Genomic DNA, 18,604 nt, shown 5'->3' with positions numbered 1-18,604 from the left:
ACAGACAGAGGCAGTCTAGTCTTCGTGCTAAGCTTAACTAGGCAGTTTCAGGCAAAAGCTTGTCTTCCCACCAAACTCTCTGCTACAAAAGCAAACAAGCTGATGTCCCAAAATGTCAACCCTAAACTTTAAGATTGAAAGTTTCTTGATTTTTGGGATTGAGAGAAAATGTTCACATACTGATACACTGATAAATGATATGAGCAGTACTGTACAACTGTGTTTTCCTGATTATAACAGTAGATGCCTTGTTATTACAAATTTAAAGGTACAATGTGTAATAATTGGCCACTTGTCAAAGGTTGCTCGAAACAAATAGAGGACAGTATATCACCAGAGTAACCTTTAAGTATTGCTCACTATACTCTTTGCTGTAGACTTCTTTGGCTGTAGCTAGAACCTGCTACTAGCTAAGAGGTTTAGTTAGTGCAGCTAGTCACCCTATTAGCTGATTGGAGCTACGTAAAAAGCCCACTCTTGATCCAGGGGTTTTAACCAACTATAGACCAATATCTAACCTCTCCTTTCTCTTAAAAATTCTTGAGAAAGCAGTTGCTAATCAGCTGTGTGACTTTCTACACAACAATAGGTTATTTGAGATTTCGATTTAGAGAGCATCATAGCATAAGTTGATACTGAAACGTGTCAGTAGATGCTGATATTATGCCACTGTGGATACCCTAGGCACAGTTGTATAACTGCTCTGCTCATGCACAGCTCAGAATTAAATGAGCAAGGCTGGAGCAAGACGCAAACTCGTCCTCTCTCTCATTAATCCACAGGTATGTTTAAACTTGCTTTTCCAAGATAAGCTCTGTTTGATAACTAATGTAAGGTTATTACAAGTAGTTTTATGTCATTTAGAAATGATGTTAAGAGCGAATAGTGTGTGAGTGCATAGTGAACGGGCAGCACCGAGACCCGCCATTTTGAGCATTTACTTGCGATAGTACTCTACTCTGGACATCTCATTTATACTCATTACAACACTTTACATTTCTGTAAATTTACACTTGCTTTCTGTTGCATTGCACATTTTTACTTTTGTTTCCTTCCTGTTTAAGGAATGTTACAGAGTTCAAGTCAGTCAATTAAAAGTAAATATTATAGAGAGAAACAGCATATTCAAACTAGTTCAGTTGTTTGTGAAGCATACTTGCGCCATAAATGCCAGACAGTTATGTGCAAAGCTAAAGCAGTGTTATGGTCAATGTTGTAGGGATTATGTGTATGTTATGTGAGTGTAGGAGTAGAAGTGTGTAAGCATGTATATGTGTTAGAAAATGAGTGAATGTAGATGTAAAAATGAGGATGTGATTTAGGGAGTATAATTTTTGTAAGGCAATCTCAGTGTATGTGGAATAGAATTTAAGTTATTGTCGATTTGCTTGTATTTATTTTTGGTAAAACAGATTTTATATTGTTTATTTTGGTTTTGTAGATTTATTTATTTGTGTTATATATGTTTTGGTGTGAATGTTGAATGTGAATAATGACTGTCATATGAAGTAAGGATGATTTAATTGAAAATGGAATAGATCTATGAAGTTATTCAGAATTAAATGAGCAACGGCTGGAGCAAGATGCAAACTTGTGTCCTTTCTCTCATTAATCCACAGTGCACCCTCGCCTGTGGACCTAGCGTTGCCAGGCAAGTTTGACTTCACCAATACAAAAGAATGGCAGAAATGGATGCTGAAGATATCCTGAACGTATTGCCACTGACGGAGGTGTAGAAACAGTCATACCAAGCATTAACGGGGGCTTTCACTGCACACTGTCTAAGTAAGAGTAACGTCATCTTTGAAAGAGCATGCTTCAACAGGAGGAACCAAGAGCCCAGTGAGAGTGTTGAATCTTTCATAACTGCTGTGCACACACTGGCTGAACATTGTGAATTTGGAGCCCTGAGAGAGCAGCTCATAAGGGACAGATTTGTGGTCGGCATACAAGATGCTAAATTGTCAGAAAGCTTACAGTTGGACGCAGATCTGACATTAGAAAAAGCTATGACAAGAGTGAGACAGAGTGCAGCAGTGAAAAAACAACAGCCAGTGCTACGTACATGGGACAGAACAGACTGCAGGACATGTTGAGACAATACACAAAAAGACCACTAAGGAGCAAAAGACAGTGAAAGAGAAAACAAACACACACAGTCATCCGGATGCAGCAGGTGTGGACAGGTGAGGAGACATTAGTGGAAGGACTGCCCAGCTCATGAGGCTGAGTGCAGAAAGTGCCATAAAAAGGGACACTTCACAAAGAAATGCAGGTCTACAGGTGGGGTCCATGACATTTCCATGGCACAAAAAGAGAGTCAAGAGGAGGAGGACTTTGCTTTTTTGGGAGAAATGTCCTCAGAGGAAAGTGATGTGTGGGAAGAAAAGCTGCAGTTGAATGGAGAAGAGACTGTTTTCAAACTGGACTGCGGCGCAACTGTTACAGCAATCCCAAGCAGCATGTTCTCCATTAAAAAACATGGGATTTTGCAGCTACCAGACTAAGTGCTGTATGGACCAGGAAATCACAGACTGGAGGTAAAAGGGTGATTTAAAAGGTAGCTGAGCTTTGAAAAGAGAGCAACTGAGCAACACATTTATGTTGTTGAGGAACTGTGCAAGGCACTGCTAGGTCTCCCTGCATTAAAAGCTCTCTCTCTCATTCTGCAGGTCTATGCAATGCAAGCCCAGCAGGAGGACTTTAAAGCTCAGTACCCCACAGTATTTTCCAGCTTAGGGAAATTAAAGGAGCCCTACAAATCGAGTTGGAACCCGGAGCCATTCCATATGCCCTGTCATCCCCGCGGCGAGTGCCCCTGCCAATGCGGGAAAAAGTCTGAGCGGAGCTGAAACGCATGGAGGACATGGGGGTGATTTCCAAAGTGACCCAACCCACACCTTGGTGCGCTGGCTTGGTCGTGGCACCCAAGGCACAGCCAGAGAAGATTTGGCTGTGTGTGGACTTAACACATCTAAACAAGTGGGTGCGGAGAGAGAGACAAATCCTCCCAGCAGTAGAACACACCCTGGGGCTAAAGTGTGCCACCTCCGGCTTCTGGCAAATCCCGTTGTCAGAGGAGAGCTCACTTCTCACAACTTTCATTAGCCCATTCGGACGATATGCATTCAATCGTCCACAGTCAGGATTTCCTCAGCTCCAGAGCATTTCCAGCGTCGCATGTCCCAGATGCAGGAGGGCTGTGAGGGGGTCGTGTGTGCTGATGACATAGTCGTGTATGGAGAGGACATGCAGCAACACGAGAGACTGCATCGGGTCCTGAACAGGCTGAGAGAAGAGGAGCTGACGCTGAATGAGAAATGTAAGTTTGCCAAAGACATCTTCATGTTTGTGGGGCACCGGGTCACAGCAGACGGTGTGACACCGGATCCAGGCAAGGTCAAAGCGGTCATGGAAATGCCTGAACCAACTGGAGTTGAAGGGGTGAGGAGAGTGATCGGAATGGCCGACTACTTGGGGAAGTTTTTACCCCACTTTGCTTCATACACCCGCCCGATAAAAGTGCTGGGAAGCACCACAGAAAGAGGCATTTCAGAGACTGAAAGCTGAACTGAACTCACCAAGAGTGCTGGCCCCATACTCACCAACAGCTGAGACATGCGTATCGGCTGATGCCTCATCTTGTGGCCTAGGAGGAGTCATGAGTCAACAACAGACAGATGGAAAATGGAGGCCGATAGTGTTCATCTCCAGAGGTATGTCAGAGGCGGAAAAACATTATACACAGATTGAGAAAGAGGCGTTGGCTGCTACGTGGGCTTGTGAACGCCTGCCACCATATTTGCTGGGACTGAAGTTCAAGTTAGAGACTGATCACAAGCCTCTGGTGCCACTGCTGAGCACGAAAGCACTGGATGAGATCCCTCTGAGTACTAAGGTTCCGGTTAAGGCTGATGAAGATCACATTCGACATTGTGCATGTGCCCGGGAAACAACTGATAACGGCGGACACATTGTCAAGAGCCCCTGTGAAACACACGTTTACACAGGAGGAAAGAGGCAATGAGGCAGAGGTCAAAGTGTTTGTGGATGCAGTCATTCAAAGCCTCCCTGCCACGGAAGCGAGATCGAAAGTGATTCAAGAAAAGCAAAAAGCCAACCCTGTCTGTGCAAAGCTCATGAAATACTGCCAGCCTCAGCGGCCGGAGAGACATGCACTGCCTCCAGACCTGGCCCCCATACTGGCCAGAAAGAGAAACCCTGACTGTGGCAGGTAGGCTGCTTCTCAGAGGCCAGAGAATCGTGATTCCCCACTGCATGAGACAAGAAATCCTACACAACCTCCACAATGGGCACCAGGGTATTGTTAAATGCAGAGCAAGGGCACACCAGTCTGTACAGCTGTGAACTCTTCAAAGACTTTGCCACAGAGTATGGGTTCACACATATGACCAGCAGCCCAAGATACCCGCAGGCGAACAGAGAAGCCGAGCGTGCAGTGGCTACAGTAAAAGGACTGTGGAAAGGGGGTGGTGAGAAACTTAAGGCTCTCATGACATATCGAGCCACACCACTGAAAAATTTTTTCAGTTTCTCCCCTGCACTCCTCATGGGGAGACAGCTGTGGACAACCATACACAGCTCCCAACAACCTTTATTCCCCAATGGCTGAATATCAGAAGATTCAGGAAGTCTAAAAAGAGGGCTAAAGAGAACCAACAACAGAAATACAACCTGAGACACAGAGCCCGCCCCTTACCACCACTGCAGCCCGGTCAAAATGTGTGGCTGCCAAGAGAGGAGAAACAAGGGACTGTCATTCAGCAGGCCACAACACACAGGTCCTACCTTATACACACTGATGAAGGACAATTAAGGAGAAACCGCACACACATGCGCACACTACACCAGCCACAACCTCAGACAAATCCAGAGGTACCTGTAGCAACCTCAGAACCAGGTCACATTGAAACACATACTCACATCACCAGAGAGACAAATGCCCAAAAACATGCTGACACAAGCAGCACGCCATATGTGACCACATCAGGCAGAGTGTCACACCCTCCACAGCATCTGAATTTGTAAAATTGTACTATTCGGAGAAGAATAGAAAACTAACTAACTAATCTAATCTAATCTAATCTAGAGAGGGGATCTGCTCTCTGGTGTCATCACTGCAAGCAACATGATTCACATTGTCATTGTTAATCTGAAAAAATATTTAGTTGACTTTAATGTCTCATGTTTCATCTCTGACCTGGTGGCAAACATGGCCCGCAGAGAGGAGAAAGTGGCGGCATCCTCCTTAAGGGCCTTCAGCTCGTTCCTCAGCTTCATCATGGTGTCAGTTACCATGGACTTCTCTGCCTCATACTTACTCTTCAGGTTGGCCAGGGCACCCTCTGCCGTCTGAATAAAACACACACACACACAAATCATAAATTCCTCACTTCAGTTTCTGTTTCCCACCATCCCATTTAATCATATTCAGGCTATGAAGGCACATATCTGCTACTACAAAAACCAATGCTTACAGTGAAGCTGGTACTTACAACCGCTCTTCAAGTGAGTATTTAGTACTCTGTACAGGAAGTGACTCACAAGTCCTGTGCAGGCTGACTGATTGTGGCAGTATAATTGTCCTTTCCAAGACTATACTTTGCACTAAGTGTAAATCCAAATCAGAGTTCCATTTCATGAAATGACTCAGTCGATGATGTTAGCTTTAGTCTCTGCTTTGGGAAAGCTTTGGGACTGCTGAGTAAGTCCTTCAATCAATGTAATGGTGTGTTTCAGGGAATAAGGATGTGAGATGTGCTGTTCATGGCAGTGCTGACGTGCTGAGGTAAGCGTATCGTCTCACATATCGTCTCACTTCCTGTTTCTGGTTGCTGCCTTAGGAGTAGCGTGCGTTTGTCGCTCTTGTTCCTCTGAGTGTAATTTGCTCTGTGTTTTGTTACAGCGGCCTTTTATCCGCACTCTAAAGTAACATTAGTTCTGCTCAAGCACCCATAAGTCTGTTTATTTAGCGACCGTCAATTTTATTTGTCTATGCGCTTGTCTGCTCTGCTAGCTACACCAGCTTAGCCTAGCAGCTAGCAATGGCTTCTCTCTGTCCCTCTCCAGCTCTTTCCTGCTTGGTGTGTCACATGTTTAGCTACTCCTCTGCCTCCTTTAGTGATACTGGTACATGTAATAAATGTAGTTTATTTGGTGAGTTGGAGGCGAGGCTTAGTGAATTGGAAGCTCGGCTCCGCACCATGGAAACCAAACCATTAGTTGTAGTTAGCCAGGCCCCCGTAGCCGGTGCGGACCAACCAAGTGCAGCTCCGGCTAGCTGTCCCTTGACAGCTCCCGAGCAGCTGGGAAATCAGGGAGGCTGGGTGACTGTTCGAAGGAAGCATAGTCCCAAGCTGAAGCCCACGGGTCACCACCAACCGCTTCATGTTTCTAACAGGTTCTCCCCACTCGACGACACACCCGCTGAGAAACCAACTCTGATTAGTGGCAGCTCCATTTTGAGAAACGTGAAGTTAGCGACACCAGCGACCATAGTCAAATGCCTGCCGGGGGCCAGAGCGGGCGACGGCGAATCAAATTTGAAACTGCTGGCTAAGGATAAGCGTAAATACAGTAAGATTGTTATTCACGTCGGCGGTAATGACACCCGGTTACGCCAGTCGGCAGTCACTAAAATTTATGTGGAATCGGTGTGTACATATGCTAAAACGATGTCGGACTCAGTTTTCTCTGGACCCCTGCCAAATCTGACCAGCGATGACATGTTTAGCCGCATGTCATCATTCAATCGCTGACTGTCGAGGTGGTGTCCAGCAAACAGTGTGGGCTTCATTGATAATTGGCAGACTTTCTGGGGAAGACCTGGTCCCATTAGGAGAGACGGCATCCATCCCACTTTGGAGGGAGCAGCTCTCATCTCTAGAAATCTGACCGATTTTATTTATGAACCTAACCCTTGACAACTCAGAGTTGAGACCAGGAGGCAGAGCTGCAGTCCTACATGCTTCTCTGCGCCTCCATTAGAGCAGTTACCCACCCAACACTCCATAGAGACTGTGTCTGCCCCCCGACCACATAAACTAAGTAAACCAAAAGTACAGAGAAGAGGAGTTAAACATAAAAACTTAATTAAAATTAAAACAACCACTGCAATAGTACAACAAGATAGGAAAATTAAATGTGGACTCCTTAACATCAGATCTCTGTCCTCTAAAGCTGTTCTAGTAAATGAGTTAATATCAGACCATAATATTGATTTATTTTGTCTGACTGAAACCTGGCTGTGTCCTGAAGAGTATGTGAACCTAAATGTGGCATAAAAAGGGTCACTTTTTATGGCACTTAAAAAGTGTCCCTACTCCTCCAAGCCATATTAATACTCACATTTCTCAAGGCAGCGGCAGAGGAGGTGGAGTTGCAGCCATTTCTGACTCAAGCCTTTTGATCAACTCTAAACCTAAACTCGACTATAACTCATTTGAAAGCCTTGTTCTCACTCTTTCTCATGAAAAATGGAAAACAGTGCAGCCAGTTTTATATTTTATAGTATACTGCTCTCCTGGTCCTTACTCTGAATTTATAGCTGAGTTTTCAGAGTTTCTATCAGGTTTAGTCCTTAAAGCAGATAAAGTAATTATTGTAGGTGACTTTAATGCACATGTCGACGTTGATAATGACAGCCTTAGCACTGCATTTATCTCAGTATTAGACTCAGTTGGCTTCCATCAGAATGTACATGAACCAACTCACTGTTTTAACCACACCCTCGACCTTGTTCTGACATATGGCATTGAAATTGAAGACTTAATAGTCTCCTCACAGAATCCTCTTTTATCGGACCATCATTTAATAACTTTTGAATTCACATTACCAGACTACCAGCCAGTAGGCAAAAATTCTTATACCAGACTCCTGTCTGATAGTGCTGTAGCTAAATTTAAGGATATGATCCCATCAGTATTTAATTCAATGCTATGTCTCAATACAACAAAGGATTCCTATGCTAACGTTAGTCCCTCCCAGATTGACTACCTGGTCGATCGTGCTACAGGTTCATTGCGTATGACACTTGACTCTGTTGCTCCCCTAAAAAAGAAGAAAATTAGGTTGGATGTTAGCTCCATGGTATACTCCTCAAACCTGCAAATGAAAGCAAACTTCACGGAAAATAGAAAGGAAATGGCGTTATACAAATTTGGAAGAATTTTGGTTCGCATGGCAAGACAGTCTTAAAATATACAGGAAAGCCCTCCGCAGTGCCTATTACTCTGCACTAATAGAGGAAAATAAGAACAATCCCAGGTTTCTCTTCAGCACTGTAGCCAGGCTGACAGAGAGCCATAATTCTGTTGAACCATGCATTCCTTTAGCTCTGAACAGTAATGACTTCATGAGCTTCTTTAATGATAAAATTCTAACTATTAGAGACAGAATTCATCGGCTCCTGCCGTCAACAGGTACTGTTTTGTCTTCAAACACAGAAACCGTAGAAACTGTTACTCAGTCTGTCGCAGTTTTAGACTGTTTTACTCCTGTCGACCTTCACCAACTAATTTCAATAATTTCATCATCAAAATCATCAACCTGTATTTTAGATCCTATCCCGACTAAGCTGTTTAAAGAAGTATTACCTCTAATTGACTCTTCAGTATTAGACATGATCAATCTGCCTTTATCAACAGGCTACGTACCACAGTCCTTTAAAGTAGCTGTGATAAAACCGCTACTTAAAAAGCCTACTCTTGATCCAGGGGTTCTAGCCAACTATAGACCGATATCCAACCTTCCCTTTCTCTCAAAAACTCTTGAGAAAGCAGTTGCCAATCAGCTGTGCGACTTTCTAAACAATAATAGTTGATTTGAGGATTTCCAGTCAGGATTTAGAGTACATCATAGCACAGAGACAGCACTAGTTAAAGTTACAAATGACCTTATAATTGCATCTGATAAAGGATTTGTCTCTGTACTAGTCTTATTGGATCTTAGTGCTGCATTTGACACCAATGACCATGCCATCCTATTGCAGAGACTGAAACACTTCATTGGCATTAAGGGAACTGCGCTAAGCTGGCTTAAATCCTACTTGTCAGATCACTCTCAGTTTGTACGCGTTAATGACGACTCCTCTGTGCTCACTAAAGTCAGCTATGGAGTTCCGCAAGGTCCTGTGCTTGGACCAATTCTATTCACCTTATATATGCTTCCTTTAGGTAAGATTATCAGGAAGCACTCAATAAATTTTCATTGCTATGCAGATGATACCCAGCTATATTTATCAATGAAGCCAGGAGAAACCAGTCAGTTAACTAGACTACAGGCATGTCTTCATGACATAAAGACCTGGATGACCTGCAATTTTCTGATGCTAAAGTCGGACAAAACTGAAGTTATAGTAGTAGGCCCTAAACATCTTAGAAAGTCACTTTCTGATAACATAGCAGTTATGGATGGCATTGCGCTGGCCTCCAGCACCACTGTAAAGAATCTGGGAGTCATCTTTGACCAAGACATGTCTTTTCACTCCCATGTAAAACAAATTTCAAGGACTGCCTTTTTTCACCTACGTAATATCGCAAAAATCAGGCATATTTTGTCTCAAAATGATGCAGAAAAACTAGTCCATGCATTCGTAACTTCCAGACTGGATTATTGCAATTCCTTACTATCAGGCTGCCCAAATTCGTTGCTGAATATTCTCCAGTTGCTCCAGAACGCTGCAGCACGTGTTCTGACAAAAACCAGGAAGAGAGATCATATTTCTCCAATACTAGCCACTTTGCACTGGCTCCCTGTAAAGTTTAGAATAGAATTTAAAATTCTCCCCCTTACTTACAAAGCCATAAATGGCCAGACACCTTCTTATCTTAAAGAGCTCATAGTACCTTATTGCCCCACTCGAACACTGTGTTCCCAGAATGCAGGTCTACTTATGGTTCCTAAAGTCTCAAAAAGCAGAACAGGAGTCAGAGCATTTAGCTATCAAGCTCCTCTCCTGTGGAACCATCTTCCAGTCTTTGTCCGGGAGGCAGACACTGTCTCTACATTTAAGAGTAGGCTTAAAACTTTCCTTTTTGATAAAGCTTATAGTTAGGGCTGGCTCAGGCTTGTCCTGGACCAGCCCCTAGTTATGCTGCTATAGGATTAGACTGTCGGGGGACCTCCAAAGATACACCGAGTTCCTCTGTCCTTCTGTCCCTCTCCATCTGCACGCTGTGTTCATGTCCTACCACGGCATGTTAATAACTTAGCTCCTTCCCCGGAGTCTCTGTGCTTGGTCGTCTTGCACGTTCCACAGTGGCTGAATCTGGATTGTGGATTGCAGCGGCTTCTCCTGCCTTGGCCCTGCCTGACATCCACTGCAACTGCTACTACTGTTATTACATCCACTGTCACTGTTACTGTGACTGCATGTCTGTCTCTCTCTGTCTCTCTCTCTCTCTGACTGCATTTCTGTCTGTCTGTCTGTCTGTCTGTCTGTCTGTCTGTCTGTCTGTCTGTCTGTCTGTCTGTCTCCTCTCTTGCTCTCCCTCTCTCACCCAACTGGTCGAGGCAGATGGCCGCCCACCCAGAGCCTGGTTCTGCCCGAGGTTTCTGCCTGTTAAAAGGAAGTTTTTCCTCGCCACTGTCACCAAGTGCTTGCTCATGGGGGAATTGTTTTTTCTCTGTAGACAAAAGAGCTTGGTCTGTACCAGCTTTATATGGAAAGTGTCCTGAGACAACTTCTGTTGTGATTTGGCGCTGTACAAATAAAATTGAATTGAATTGAATTGAATTGAATTGAATTGAATTGAATTGAATTGAATTGAATTGAATTGAATTGAGATAGCTTTTTAAATCATAAAAATATCAATGATTTGTCTTTTTGCCATATTGATTACAAATATAACCATGACCATTAATCATTTTCTTTCTTTGCAATTTACCATACCCACAATGTGTTCCAGGAACAAAGGTAAGGGTGTGCCTGAACACTTCCTGTATTTATACACTGAGTGACATCTCAGTGATGTCACTGGGATAGACCAATTATTCCAGGGGGAGTAAATTAGGTTAAGTATGTGTTATTTATGTTGATTGTAATCTATGTATGTATGGTTGCAATTGTTTGGTAAAGGGTAAACTACATCAAGCCGTTTGATGTCAGTGAGAATGAATAACTTCATCACTGTAGTCACCTGCATCATGCATGGCTCCTAATGATGGAAGGGGCTATTTAAGTACTTGCATTATGGCTGTTGGGGGGGGGGGGGTTGGATGTCAGAGTGTAGCTGTGGACAAAAGACGTTAAATTAAGTTGCAATTGTATCAACCTGCCTCTGTTAAAATGTTGGACAAGCAACCATACCCAAAACATTGGCACATTATTCACCTGACACGGTCCAAAAACATGGAACACTTGTTACTATCGTTCAGCTACACTCACAAAATGAACACCTCACATATCTCACCTGCTTGTTAGCCTTCAGCACCAGTCTGAGGGTTGCTATCTGCTCTCTCTTGGTGCTGAGCAGAGACTTGAGCTTCAGGATCTCCTCCACACAACTTTCCTTGTCCTTGTCGAGAAGAGGGCCCACCTCCCTGGCTGCAACTCTCTGTCTTGACAACTGCAGAGACCTGTCTACTGCACGCTGGAGGTGCTTAACCTGGGGGCGGAGACAAGAGAGACAGAGGAGTGAGGACAAGAGTGGATAAGAGGATGGAAGACATCCACTTCATTTTGCTGGTCTTCAAAAGGAAATGTGAGAGGTGAAAAGAAGTTCTTAAGGGATTGAGAGTGGAAAAGAGAAATTATGAGAAGGCTAAAAGGATGTATTTCATCTGAGGGGGAAGACAGGAGAGGAGAGATCAACAGAAAGAAGGGAGGGGAATTATAATACACAGCTTTAGAAAAAATAAAGCACACCATAGTTTCCTAATGTGCCATCTCTTAGGCAAGGACTCAAGAGAGGTGAGAGTGGAGAGGAAGGAAAGGGAGAAAATATAAGAGAAAGGAAAGGAAAGGAAAGGAAAGGAAAGGAAAGGAAAGGAAAGGAAAGGAAAGGAAAGGAAAGGAGGGTAGGTTGACAGACAAGTTTAAGAAATGCAAGGAAAGAAAGGAGAAAGGGAATTCCATCGACACTAAACAGAGAATTGTGTTCTACCTGGTCTCTGATGATTGCGTTGAGGTTGTAGACGTTCATAGGCTCCCTGCGCAGCTCACCAGCTGGTTCCAGGGCAGGTGATGATGATGATGATGATGATGATGAAGAGGCACTGATGCTGGGTGAGCATGTAGGAGGTGTGCAGGGTGGCAGGCTTTGTTCAGATGGCACCTGGAGGCCCTCCCTGTCCCCCTCCTTTTCCTTTCTCCCACCCTCCCTAGATAAGGGATCCTTGGATGGAGACTCTGAGGGGCTCCGCGACTCCCCAGGAGTTGAGGCTGTTGAAGCAACAGTGGCCAGACGCCTGGCAAGGCGTGGTGTGAGAAGAACTTTGCTGTTGTCTGAAGACAGGGCTTTCAGATTAGCACTGAGGCCCCTGAGCCCTCTGCCTTGTCTAGAAGAAAAACAAAGTGAATTAGGTTTCTTAACCAGTAGAACCATTAACATGTTGGTGGATATCTGCAGCAGATATTCACTGACTCTGGACATTGAGCCTACCTCTTCCTGTTGAAAGACAGACTCTGTACTCATTCCACCACCCTTTTGCCAGTTTCATGAGTTGCTTTACTTTGGAGTTATCAAAATGAGGTCTGTCAGCCAGTAGTATATTTGAATCAATAAAGCACTGTGCCTTTAAAATATTTTCCTTCCCTGTACCTCCTAGGCAAATTGGTCTCAAAGAAGTGGCCATCCAGGTCACAAAGTAGTATCCTTTAGTGCATTAGAAATATAATTTAAGTATAGATAAGTCATTACAAGTACATTTTTGCTTTTTGTGCTTAATTTAAAAGTTTGACACTTTACATACATAAAAGTGTACTTTTAAATAGATGTTATAACTTCTACTTAAATGTATTAAAAGTGATATTTCAAAGTACTTCTACTTTGTTGTAACTGTAGTATAAATTATACTTAAATGTGATTTTAAAGGTGTACTAAATTCCAAATGCTTTTAATAGTAATAATGTATACTCATGAAAAATATTTATTTTCAAGTCCTTTGTTATACACTATTAGCACGCAAAATTAAAGTGTCCTTTAATACTTGAAGGCAACAAAAAGTAGCACAAATTGTGTTTAGTATGTTCTTCAAAAAGCAGAATATTTTTTCACCTGGGCAGACTAAGGCCAGTTTCACACCAAACAACAGCAATGCACTTAACAACGGTCTCTTCATTAAGTCCATTGTTTAGTAGCATTATTAATGGTACCAGAGAGGACCGAAGTTGATCCCAGATCTATGAATCAGCTTCAAAGGAAAAAAGTGGCCATAAGTGGTTTCAAGGCCCTACAAGAACAGTTTCAGGAGCTTACTAGGTGCCTGACTTACCAACATGAAACTTCTACCATATGGAGACACAGTGCATAAGGACAAGTGTTGGCATTCAGTGCATAACCAGATAGGAACCAGGTGAAGGTGGTGCCTTGGCAGATAGACCACTGGTTTTAGGAACTGTTTGAGACATGAAATGTCTGATCTCTGGTGGGGAAGAAGTTACCAGACAAACCTGAGTTAACCCAAAAATGTGCAGTTCCTTGTCTGTAAGATCTTCAAGTCCCACCACTGTGGTAGGTTTGGGACATGGAATTCAACTAGGTGTTGCTTAGAGCTGTGGCAAGAAGGTTGCTAGTGCCCACAATTTTCTGGTGGACACAATTACTGGACACCAATCACGGGAACTTTGAAAAATCTTGTTCCACCTTTAGATGTTGCATGAGTCCGACTAATAAATAGTCAAACCTGTAGTAGTCTAGCATGACGAGGTTAGGCATCTCATTGTTGCACAGACAGACATGGTGGTACAGCTGGGCAAGCTCCTCGCTCAGAGTCACCAACTCATCCTGAGCTGCGTTCAATGCCCCATGGCTCTCATTGGCTGCTGACTTTGCTACCTGTAACTCCAACTCCAGACTGGAAACCTGAGATAGGAAAAGAGGGCATTCTTTATCTCTGTAACTGTCTCTGAATCTATTCAGACACAGTCTGTATGATGTGCTTACCTTCTCCCGTCCCTCCCGGCAGTTCTTCTCCAGTGATGAGACCTGCATTTCCAGCTTCTGGAGCTGACCGTTTCCCCTTGGCTTCTCCTCTGCTGCTCCCTCCACAAACTGAGCCAGTCTGTCCTGGAGAGACTTCACTTCTGCCTTGAGTTCAACCACCTCCGTCACAGCCACACGGTACTTGCACTGCAGAATCTCCAGACCTGGTGTCTGGTATGAAAATACTTGACTTTTGTTCAGTGTTTCACTTTTATCTTCCCCAGCTCTTTCTTCTTCTTCTTCAGACTCCTCATCATCCCTGTCCAGCTCCATTAGGGCCTCATGGCTGAGCTGAGAGGCTTCCTGGTTGAGGTGGGCCCTTCGATGCAGGCGGCGGAGGGCAATGACTTTCTGACTGAGGCGGAGGGCCTTCTCATGCTGCTTGGTTAGGGCCCCCTGAGTGTGTTGGAGCTGAATCTGGGAGTCTTGGAGGCTGGTCATCAGTGCTGCTTTCTCATATTCAACCTACAGGGGGCACCAGCAAGATTCAAATAGATCAAATTTAGACTTGGGGCTCTATTTTCGACTCCGCCGCTGGCACGGCGCAGGCGCAGCGCAAGGTCAGGTCCGCTTCACTGATGGGGCGTGGCAGCGCACACTTTAGTATTTTCGTGCACTGCACCGCCGGTGCATCTCCTCCCCCTTCTCATCTCAGTCCCACCCAGTGGCGCAACTCAGAAGGAGGGAGGGGAGAAGGCGTGGAGTGGGTTTGACACAGCCGAGGCAAATCTTCACCAATCACACCAGCTCCTCGCCTCACCTTTAACAACGCTGCTGGTGAGGCGCATGGCAAGTTTCGAGGATGACTGAGCCAGAAAGTGTCCGACACCCAAACTTCTCCCAGGAGGAGACTGACGTCACTCATGTCTAAATATGAGGTCCTTAAATGGTAAATCCTTGGCCTCCTCCTCATCCTCCTCATCCTCCTCAAAACAATGATGTACTCTATCTTTGTAGATAACGTTAAGCATTACAATGATAACATTTGTATTTCGAATGAAATGACGATCATCACTTACATTTTTTCCACCTGTCTGTCTATCTCTGTCTCTTGAGTGCTCTGAGATAGATGCAGTATATGTGCTCTGTAGGATGCCACGGCTGTTTCTGGTTGGCATAGCGGCGTTAATTGATTAGTTCGCATCCCTGTTTCACCTGTGTATATTCGGTCAGGGTGAGTGACCATTACGCGTGCCGAACGCGCTTGCGAAGTGGTCAGATGACATACTGATCAAAAATAGGTCTGACTGTATGTGCTGACTCAGACAGTTGCATTGAATCGTGGCTGTTGCTAATTATTGATCACAGTGTGTGTTCGATGACTGACCAAGCACTGCTGAAAACACCGTTAAAACCACGCTGCCATCTTGTTGAAGGTTTGATATATGGCATCATCAACCACGTTTTCAGTGGATAGCCGTTATTACCTAGCAGCCACCCATCCAGAGGGGTGTCCACCTGAAAGACTGTAGGGATGCTAGAATTCGCCAGGATGAATGAGTCATGTGCTGACCCGGGGAAAGTGGCATACACGTTTGTCACCAGGCAATTTGAGTCACAGATCACCAGACATCCCTGTTTCACCTGTGTACATTCGGTCAGGTTGAGTGACCATTACATGTGCCAAATGCGCTTGCGATGTGGTCAGATGAGATACTGATCAAAATGACTGTATATGCTGACTCAGATTGTTGCATTGAATCGTGGCTGTTGCTAATTATTGATCGCAGTGAAATGCCAGACACTGTGGAAACCTGCCTGTGAGGTATTGGTGACGTGAGCGAACGACTCCAGTTTCCGAAAAACCACTTGCCTGGCGAGTTGACAAGGTCTGGGGTGGCGAGCTTTCAGCGCACTTTTGCGCCGCGTGCGCAGACCGAAATGGATGAAAATCCAAATGCGCCGGCTCATTATGCCGACACCTCCCTCTACTGCACCGCAACGCCCATCCTGGCGCACCTCTGTACGCCTTGGTTTACCAAAATACAAAGTGCGCCATGCGCCTGCCTGCGCTGCACGAAAATACTACTGCACCGGGTGCGCAGCCTGCGCCGCGCCGGGGGCGGAGTCAAAAATAGAGCCCTTGGTCTTAAATTGGCATCCCTCATTGAACGGCCAAAAATTGGGGGACCAAGTCAAATTCTGCAGCTTCATCTTCATCAGATTCAATGACTATTTTTACAAAGACAAGTTTGCACTCACTTCCCAACTGACTGTCCCTGATTCACCTATCAAAATAATCAAGGAGAAAATGTGGAGAAATCTGGTCCTGGTCCTGGGACTGGGTCCGTATCAATTATCCTCTGATGTGAGCTACACACAAATCAACTTGGGCCCTCCTAACCTGCCGCAAGAGTCACCAGGTGTGCCTAAATCACTTTTGAAACCTTTTATTTTTGACAATAACTGAGTGAGCCTGCAACAGGCAGTAAGAGGAGACCAGAATTGACCAGGAGAATGAAAGGACAAGACCATGGACCATGGTGACCACAAAAATGATCAGTCCTACATGTCTGTTAAACAGCTGAGGCTGACAAGTCTCACGATATGTCATAATATACCAGCAAAGAGAGGTGATCAGATCAGGTCAGAGAAATTGGAGGGGAACAGTTGCATTCACATCAAAGAGTGGACATGTCAATCAAATATGATGTTCCTCAATTTCATGGCACACCTCTGATAAATAGTTAACAGCATTAATGTGGCAAGAGATGTGATAAAAAATAGCAGGAAAAGATTACTAGCTGTGGAATAAATGGATGTAAACTAGGACGGTTTTAAATAATTAAAATAAAATTGGCTTTTGCTAATGTTTTATGAGGAAAGAAGCGGAGTTAGCATGTCTGGTAGGCCTCATGGATACACACATTTTTTTGGTGACGTAAAAACAAATGTGTTTGTATACAAGAAAACTCCACAGGGTGCCTTTAATAATAATGTACAAAGCTTAAAGTGGTTTGTGGTGGTGTGGTGTGATTATTTTCATATTGGAGTAGTTGTAGTAGAAGTATGTGTCCGTACCTTAAGACCTACATTAGCGTTATGTCCAAAAAAATAGTTTCTTCATTTCACAGAACCCCTTTGCAGGAATCCAAATGTGCAGGGCTCCAGCAAAGAGTCCAAGTTTGTCTGGAACATGAGTTAACCCACCCCATGTCTCTCATCAGCCTGTACTATTGTCCATAAAGACTAAAATGTCAAAAACGTGATGTTAAAAAAAAAGACGAGAGAAAGACAACGCCCAGCGTGATATGTTTGATTGTTATCACTGGTGTAGAAACATCCAAACATGTCAGAGACACACTCTTAACAAAAACTCAACACAAAAACATATCTTTTTCAACCTTCAGAAACAGAGCACAACCACAACCAGGCCTGAAATTAAAACAATTTAAACCCATATAAAACAGAAGATATCCTCAAAAAACTAGCCCATACACAGTAGCTGTGATGGGACTTTTTCTCATTAAAGTACAAATGTGAATACTTCCAATGGGTGTAAAGAAACAATGCTGTAGCACAAAACTGGATAATTTAACATTAAAAACAGCAGCCTGGGCAGCAATGAAACGCACCTAGAGAGTGGTCGATAGGGGAATGTGTCAGCTAAGATATAAATAACCTCTTTCTGCAGCCTGGCAGAGAGACTACAGGGAGCAGGAAGGGATGGGATTAGACCTAGCTGATGCACACACACATGCATGTATGTATACACACAATATAAGCTTTGTGGTGATCTAAGCATGATCTGATCCACTAAGTAATTGGTTGTAAGGTTTGACTACTGTGTGTGAGAGGAAGAGACAAAGGCAGAAAATGAGAGACAGGGTGCTTTATGCAATGGGGATACTATATGACAGCATGGTTTTACAATAAATTATTCAAAAGGCTTGGCTTTTGAAAAGGATTCTGCTACTGGATAATGCAGGCACTGAAAATAAATAATAAAACTGTAACATTTTCCATAATTTGTCACAAATTATTATTATTGTTTTTGTTGTTGTTGTTGTTGTTGTCGTCGTTATTATCATTAGTAGTAGTAGTATTGTTATTATTATTATAACTTTTCGCACTTTTCAGGGCAATAAAAGCAGAAACAATGAACAAAAGTAAGTATTAACATTTTAAAATCAGTTCAGACCTTAGATGTAGAGGAACCCAGAGCAATGTTGACATCTATAATGTGCTCACTTCTGTTAATGTCCATTAAAACCCTGGCAGTACAATTCTTAACCAGTTGTGAAAGATGTTTCTCGCTGAGGCAGGGATACGAACAGTTGCAATAGTCAAGTCTATAAAAAATAAAAGCATGTACCTTCTCTATATCATACAAGGACACGAACACTTATATTTTGGAGGAAACAAAACAATGTAGGAAACAAACAATGCTTCCTCTAACTGTAAATGGGAAATGGACTGTATTTGTATAGCGCTCTTCT

The 18,604-nt window shown here is 43.7% G+C and overlaps 1 protein-coding gene across 3 annotated transcripts in view; it reads right to left on the bottom strand.

Annotated features, from left to right (window-relative positions):
* The window catches only part of LOC139350909 (protein bicaudal D homolog 1-like), a 108,079-nt gene that overhangs the window by 15,429 nt on the left and 74,046 nt on the right, over positions 1-18,604 (bottom strand). For all 3 annotated transcript variants that reach the window (XM_070992580.1, XM_070992579.1, XM_070992577.1), the window contains exons 6-10: positions 14,127-14,630; positions 13,867-14,045; positions 12,126-12,519; positions 11,433-11,627; positions 5,222-5,373 (exon numbers count right to left, since the gene is read on the bottom strand). In XM_070992580.1, coding sequence (XP_070848681.1) covers positions 5,222-5,373; positions 11,433-11,627; positions 12,126-12,519; positions 13,867-14,045; positions 14,127-14,630 — 1,424 coding nt within the window. The remainder of the gene's footprint in view (positions 1-5,221; positions 5,374-11,432; positions 11,628-12,125; positions 12,520-13,866; positions 14,046-14,126; positions 14,631-18,604) is intronic.

This window comes from Chaetodon trifascialis, chromosome 22 (genome assembly GCF_039877785.1).
Source record: "Chaetodon trifascialis isolate fChaTrf1 chromosome 22, fChaTrf1.hap1, whole genome shotgun sequence".
Lineage (NCBI taxonomy): Eukaryota > Metazoa > Chordata > Actinopteri > Chaetodontiformes > Chaetodontidae > Chaetodon > Chaetodon trifascialis.
This window is presented reverse-complemented; position numbering and strand designations above follow the sequence as displayed.